This window comes from Vitis riparia, chromosome 7 (assembly GCF_004353265.1).
Source record: "Vitis riparia cultivar Riparia Gloire de Montpellier isolate 1030 chromosome 7, EGFV_Vit.rip_1.0, whole genome shotgun sequence".
NCBI classification, from domain to species: Eukaryota; Viridiplantae; Streptophyta; class Magnoliopsida; order Vitales; family Vitaceae; genus Vitis; species Vitis riparia.
Window position 1 is genome coordinate 10,799,369 of NC_048437.1, and position 7,724 is coordinate 10,807,092.

General features: G+C 30.5%; 1 protein-coding gene across 1 annotated transcript; it reads left to right on the top strand.

Moving 5' to 3' along the window:
• Positions 1–3,944: 3,944 nt before the first annotated feature.
• Positions 3,945–7,521, top strand: LOC117917809 (chloroplast envelope quinone oxidoreductase homolog). The gene is made up of 4 exons (XM_034834217.1): positions 3,945–4,452; positions 4,995–5,136; positions 6,103–6,194; positions 6,560–7,521. Exons 1-4 carry the CDS (start codon positions 4,387–4,389, stop codon positions 7,250–7,252), a joined length of 993 nt encoding a protein of 330 aa, XP_034690108.1. The 5' UTR covers positions 3,945–4,386; the 3' UTR covers positions 7,253–7,521.
• The last annotated feature ends 203 nt before the right edge of the window (positions 7,522–7,724 follow it).

Below are 7,724 nucleotides of genomic sequence, written 5' to 3' on the forward strand. Positions count from 1 at the left end.
TTGAGTGTAATAAATTTTAAAAATAATTTAAAACTCAAAAAATATATATAATCACTATAAGATATAATAGACAAAAACTAATATATTATGAGTTATGACTTTACGATTTCTCATATACATACAACTATATTATTTGAATTTTTTAACTAAGTAAATAGATTTTAAATTAAATGAGATATAATTAATGCTTTAAATTCTTTAATAAATATTTAATTTTTAATAATAATTGGATTTTTTTTTTAAATTGATTAATTAATTATGGAGTCAAAAAAAAATTTTAGAATACTTTTCATAATTGAGTACTAAATGCGTGTATCAAATTTAATTCTAGGAATTACTTTTAGTGTAAAAAGTGTTTTTGAAAAAAAAAATTAAGTGTTTGGTAAAATTTTAAAAATATGAAAAATCACTTAGTTTTTTTTAGAAAAACACAATAATGTGTTTGGTAATGTTTTTACTTGAAGTGTTTTTTATGAAAATATTTTTATTTGAAAGTGTTTTTAGGAAAATTATCGTGTTTCTACCAAAATAAAAAATAAAAAAAATACTATAATTGATTTTTCTTGTATTTTACTATTTTTACTTATTCAATATTCTCACACAAAATGTTACAAATTAATTTGCACAAATCATACAAAGAGGAAAAAATATATTGATTACTACTCAAAAAGAGCATATTTTAGATAATAATTCTCATGAATTTCACATCTTTTAAGTAGTAATTATGCCTAAAATACTCAATTAACATGTTGTTACCCTTGCAAGAGTTACTAACAAGTTTTATGAAGTTTTGGAGTCATTTCAAGGTATGATTTTGATAAATTGAGTGGCAAAAGAGAAATGGAATTGAGGAGGGCACATAATGTGGATGATGAAGAAAAATCAATGCACTTGGGTCGGGATTTGGAGCTAATTTGGAGGCAGTTGAAGTGGAATCAGAATAAGGAAATGGAAGAAATGACAAATGAAAACTTAAAAATCAAATATTTCCATTTCGCATGACTATGCGAAATTGACCAAAAGTTGGAATTATGTTGCAAACAAAGGAGAATTGTCAATATGATTTCACATGATCATGCGAAAATTTTTCACAGTCATGCAAAATGGTCCAGGAGGCTATAATTGCTACTGTTGAATTCTTGATTTTGCGTAACCATGCAAAATTGGTTAAGCTCGTGTGAAATGGTCATTTTGTTGTTAAACTCTAGATTGTTTGATGAAAAAGCTTGTGAAATACCTCTTAGATGATGTCAAGTGTCCACTTGACCTTGGCCTATAAATAGAAACTTGAATTTCTCATGTAAGAAGCTTTTGGACACTTCTAATTATAAAATTTTCTAGATTCTTTCTCTTAATAGAATTCTCTATTTTCTTTCATATTCCTTCATTTTCTCACTTGCCAAACATGCCTTGTGAGACCAAATCTCCAAGCATGAGTGGCTAAATCTCGTTTTTCTTGGAGGAATGAGGATCTAAAGGCAAGATCTAGGGTGATTAGAGAAATGAGCTTTAATTGCAAAGGTAATTTGATCCAATTGATTGATTAATTGAATTTTGAGGATTTTTCTCTTCAAATTGTCTTTGATGACTACTACAATGCAAACTAGGTAGATTCATTATATTCTTAAAGCTAGATTTGATGAGATTGAGTAGTTGCATTGTGTGAATCATTGGAAGATAATTTAAGATGAATTGAATATATGGTTGGAATTGATCTCTTGGATTAAATAACCTAATTTGAAAAGAAATTAGATCTAGACCTAAAGCTAAATAAAAAATCAGTACTTTAGATGAGAATTTAGATTTTCAATCTAACTTGATGAAAAATAGGTCTCAACATCTATTCACCAGAGATTGTTTTCTAGAAAATCCTAACTTAGAGAGTTTTTTTTTTCTTATTAATTTCCTTTTATTTTACATCTTATTGTTCCTCTCAATTTGAAATCATTGTTATTTTGAACTTTTATGATGAATTGTCAAATCAATTTCACTTAATCACAATCATTTCTTTTCCTCCCATTTAAGCCTTAATTTCCGAGAATAATCCATCATAGTGGACGACACCTAAGACCGCTATACTACCGTAGCTTTTGCTAAAAAACCGTTTTGATCGGGCACGAGTTACCTTAATTAGTATAGTTAAATTAGGTTATAAATTTTGTTTTGATCCAATAAATGATGAAAAACCAATCAATCATATATTTTCATAATTCAAGATGTTTTATGAATTCTTAAATAAAATTATTTATAAATAAGATAAAATTGTTTTCAAAGAGCACAATAAATAAATAAGTATTTAAATAATTAAATTTGATTAATTATTACCTTAGCCAATTTGTTCCTTCTAAAAAAATCAATTTCAATTTCACCAAATAAATAAGATTTAGAGGGTGTTTGGTAAAAATTAATACTTATCACCTAATGACTTAAGTTAACTTTAAATTAAATCATTCAAAAGTTGTTAACTTAATCTTATTACTTAATTTTTACTTTAAGTATTAAGATTGTTTCATAAAACTGACTTAAAACATCATCAAATTCATATATTTACCAAGATTAATGTAAATTAATATTTATTTTTATTAATCTTAAAAAGAAATTTGTTTATTAAATATCTATATTTAAAATATTGTGATTATATAAGATAACTACAAAATATTTATAACAAAAAATGAGTATTGTGGAGTCTTGGTGGTAAAATATACTCCCATTAGTGTGGACAAATGTAATAAAAAAGATTTAAAATTAAGAATAAGTTAATTATTTTGATTTCATAATTAAAATTATTTTTAACTTTAAGTTGTAATATTAAGTTGTTTTATCGAATATATATAACAACTTAAATTAAGTTATTAAGTCATATTAAGTTGATTTACCAAATACCCTCTTAGTTTTAAAAAATATTTTCTAGAATAGATTATTTTATGGAACCGTGATTCACTTAGAATTTTCACAAACACAACTTGTGATTATGCAACAATCTAAATATCTAAATGTAAAGCAATTGTATATCAATCTAAATTTAGATACAATCTTATAACCACACAAAAATTTAATAATCATACCCATTTTACCAAAGATAAAGAAAATTTTATTTTTAAATGAATCAAAATATTGTTCGAATATATAAATAAATTTATGTACACTAAATAAAATTAGATTGCACATAAATTTTAAATTAGATTACAATCCTAATATTTTAGATTTCAAATTTTAAATTCATCCATTCATTTATTAACAATTCATTCAATGGTGAATTTCAAAGTAAAATAAATCAAGAAATAGAAAATAAAAAGTAAAATATGAAAAATAATATAAAAGAGAAGAAACTAAAATATGTTAGTTGTAATTCTATGAAAATATTTGTCTTCCTTCTTGATTTGTTTTATTTGAAATTTCTTGGTTGTTGTCATTTTCCTCTTTGAACTTTCTTTAGACCATGTTTGGCACCCATTTTAGAAAATAGTTCAGACTAGTTTTTTAAAATTGTTCCATGATGTTTTATAAAATAAAAATTATTTGGGGATGTAAAATGTTTCTAATCTGTTTTTAATATTTTAAAATATGTTTTAAAAATTATTTTTATTTTTAGCGCTTTATTTTTATTCATTCTACACGTTTGTATGATTATTTTTTAAAACAATGTTTAAAAAATAAATAAAAATAATTGAAAACTATTAAAAAATATTCTCTTAAAATATTATATTTTTGTTTTTAAGAATGGGAAAGCAAAAATAATTTTTTGGTTATGACGCGTATTTTCCTTTTATTTTTATTCTAAAGAACCAAAAACAGTTGTATAAAATACTGGCCAAACATGCCCTAGTATTTCTTTTTCCTCCCTCTCCAATGTATTTTTCTCTTATCGCAAACATTTCTCCACCACACGGCGTCTACACCCCAAAGTCCAAGGTCCCTCTCAAACAATCTCCTTTTTGTCCGGAGAACTGCCACTTGAATGAAAAATCTAAGCCCTCACAAGATTCTCGTCCCACAGTCGAAGAAGACTCTCTCGTACTCGATCTCCCGCTTTCCTTGACCAATCCCATTGAAAATTCAAGCACGTCTTTCCTTTTCTTCACTTGCCTTAATTTTCCTTTGGTTTCTTATAAATCTAACACTTCATATTTTCTTCACCTCCAATTTCCCTTTCTAAAATTCAAACAGTCCCTTTCACTTTTTTCAACGGTCTTCATTTTGAGTTCAAACTCTGAATGGCTGTTAAGCTTCAGCATATATATGGCAGTTTGTGGCAGCGTATCCTCCACACAGCACCGCGCACATCACGTGGCCCACACTCTTTCTTGACAACAGCCTCCTTGCTTCGTCTTCCACTGTCTCTTTGCTGTCTTTCTTCTTTCACCGTCTCTCTATTTCCCTCCAGATATGGCTACCAAGCTCATGCAAGCCGTTCAGTACAGTAGCTTTGGCAAAGGAGCTGCTGGGTTGGAGGTACTTTTTTTTCTAATTCCCTCTTTTGGCAAGCTCATGTGGAGGTTTTTTAATTTCCTTGCGAAAATTTGTATTTCCTTTTAGTTATGTTTGGATCCGGAAAATATCAAGAATAAAGAAAATACTAAAAAAAAATTATTTTCTCGTATTTGATTATAATATAAAAAACATTATAAATAAAATATATATATCTCAAAATTATCATTAAGTAAAATGAATTTAAAGTAATATATAAAAATAATTTATTGATTTTAAATCTATTTTATATTTTTCTTCATTTTTTATTTTCTTTCATTTTTTCATTTTATTTTTTTCTCTCACATTTTCTCAAATTTTCGAAAATCAAACATAACATGTAAAAATATCTTATGCTTATGTTGCAATTAGGTATTTGAATCAATAGGTCTTCAAATCATTAATTTGAGAAAGGAAAAGAAAATTGATGCTCTAACCTTTCAAAGATGTTCTAATTGCCTCCTAATGCTGTTTAAGGCAATCTCAAGTTGCCTTGGGAGCTAATACTTGTATTTCTATGAGTGCAGCATGCTGAAGTTCCAATTCCAGCTCCAGCTAAAGATGAGGTTTTGCTGAAATTGGAAGCAGCAAGCATAAATCCACTGGATTGGAAAATTCGGAAAGGGATATGGCGTCCCGTTGTTCCCCGCAAACTCCCTCATATACCAGGTAATTCACTGGCAGCTATGCTTCATCTTTGAATTACTCCCTCCATGCAAGTAATGCCAAGAGTAGAATCACTTTCTAATTTTCGTTTCTAACTTTCTAATTTTTATAAATAAATAAATAATCTTCTCTGCAGATTGTACTTCTTGATTGAGGCTATAAGAAAGACCTTATTGTGATGTTTCCACAAGATGAACGAAGTTCAAGTTTCCTCTGTGAGACTTAGAGTACGTTTGAAAGTGATTTTAAAAAGTGTTTCTAATATTTTTAACACTTGAATGATAAAATTTTTTAAATATTAGAAATATTAAAAACGTTTGATAGAATCATTACCAAGCATCCTCTTACTTACAAATCTAATTGCAACTATTAGATATAGATTAAAGAAATAGGAGAACAATGTGATTAACCGGCACGGGAATTTCCATTGATATTCCTAGTGTAAATGTATACTGGAAAAAATCAGAAGACTGTGTGGGGAAAACAACAAAGGGGTTGGCTTTGTTCAAATGTTAAAGAAAACTGTTAGAGTTTGGTGACCTTAATTTTTTCAAGTATGTGGTGCCACATATATGGTAAAACTATAATTATGAAAATTTTTTAGGGGTTTGTAGTGGTAGCAGAGGCATCAGTCCAATAGAATTATAATGTATAGTTTTAGGATTATAATGATTATGCTTCTACTATAACCATTCACATTTCTCTCCTCTTGTATCAATCTTTTGATATAGTGAATTTCCTTCTCTGTTCATGGTTTTTCTCTTTTAGGGGTTTTTCACATAAATATGTGTGTTTTTATCGTGGTTTTTTTTTATTACCTATTCTCATTATTGCGTAACAGAAACCAATAGAGAGCCCACTTTGTATCAGTTTCATCTGGTACGTTGTGTAGTTGCCTCGTACTGATTGGCCCTTTTGTTTAGCAATTTATGTTGTAATTCTAGCTTATTATTTTCCTTGTTGTAACAGTTACTGATGTGGCCGGAGAGGTCGTGGAGGTTGGAGCAGGAGTCAAGGAGTTCAAAGCTGGTGACAAAGTTGTTTCTATACTTAGCCATGTTGTAAGTAACAGCCTGATTCTCTCCCAGTTCTGATTGCCTTTGTATGATCTCCTCATCTTTTGCCAAGTGATATCTGCCTTACCATAGTAAGAAATTGGTAATGTGATCTTTCACTTTTGTTTCTACCCATATACGAGATATGTCATAGATTGTATACCTAGGCTCTGGTCCATGCAGATAACTAGCATAAAAATATTTTAGTCAGCTGGACAATCCAAGATGCCCTTGATTCTTTTTCTCCGTTAAAAGAAAACGATACTTTCCCCATGGCCAACAAGAGATAATCCATCAATTAGGAGCCTGTGGTCCTTTTTTTTTTTTTTTTTTCTGTTTACAAATCTTGAATCTCGCGGTATTGATGACAGTATGGAGGTGGACTAGCAGAGTTTGCTGTGGCTAAAGAGAACTTAACAGTCTCAAGGCCTCCTCAAGTGTCAGCAGCTGAAGGCGCGGGATTACCCCTTGCGGGTCTTACAGCTCTCCAGGCCCTCACCCAGGTGGTAGGCATCAACCTCGACGGAAGTGGTCCAAAGAAAAGCATCTTAATCACAGCTGCCTCAGGTGGGGTCGGTCACTATGCTGTTCAACTCGCAAAGCTGGGAAACACACACGTTACAGCCACCTGTGGAACACGAAACATTGATTTAGTCAAGAGCTTAGGGGCTGACGAGGTTCTGGACTACACTACCCCAGATGGTGCAGCGCTCAGGAGCCCATCAGGCCAGACATACGACGCTGTGGTCGACTGTGGAACAGGCAATATTCCCTGGTCCACCTTCGAGCCAAACTTAAGCACAAATGGGAAGGTTGTAAGTCTCACTCCCAACGTCAGTGCCATGCTAACTTTTGTTCTGAAGAAACTCACTTTCTCTAAGAAGCAGCTGGTGCCAATGTTTGCCTCTATCAAGAAGGAGAAAGTGAATTTTCTTGTTGGGTTGGTGAAGGAAGGGAAGCTTAAGACAGTGATCGACTCCAAACATCCTCTGAGCAAGGCTGAAGATGCTTGGGCTAAGAGCATCGATGGCCATGCCACAGGGAAGATCATTGTGGAGCCTTAAGCGTGATTATATACCAACTCTTATGTGCTTAATGAAAAAGGTGTAATGTAGTATGCGATGGTTAGGTAATGGTTATTTGCATTAGAACAAGGTATTTGATGATGTTTGTTTCTGCCTCACACTCAGTAGACTGGTTATTGTAGATGTATGGGCCTTTTATTCATATTCACCTTGTATAAGCTTTTATCAAGATACCATCATGGCCCTTTTTTTCCCTTGTTTTTATTCTGTGGGATGCTGCTTTGGGTAATGAAGTTTTTCCAAGGAAATTTTCTCCGAGAAAAATATTACAATTTTGGTAGGTTTGGTTCATAGGAATAAGAATAAAAGTAAATCATTATACCATATAAATAGAGAGATTAAAATTCTGTTAAGGGGTGGTTATGGTTTTCATAAGAATTAATAATTTTTTTATTGATATTTCTCATTTCCCAAAAAACAATCCAAATACAATAATGCATGGAAAATGGAA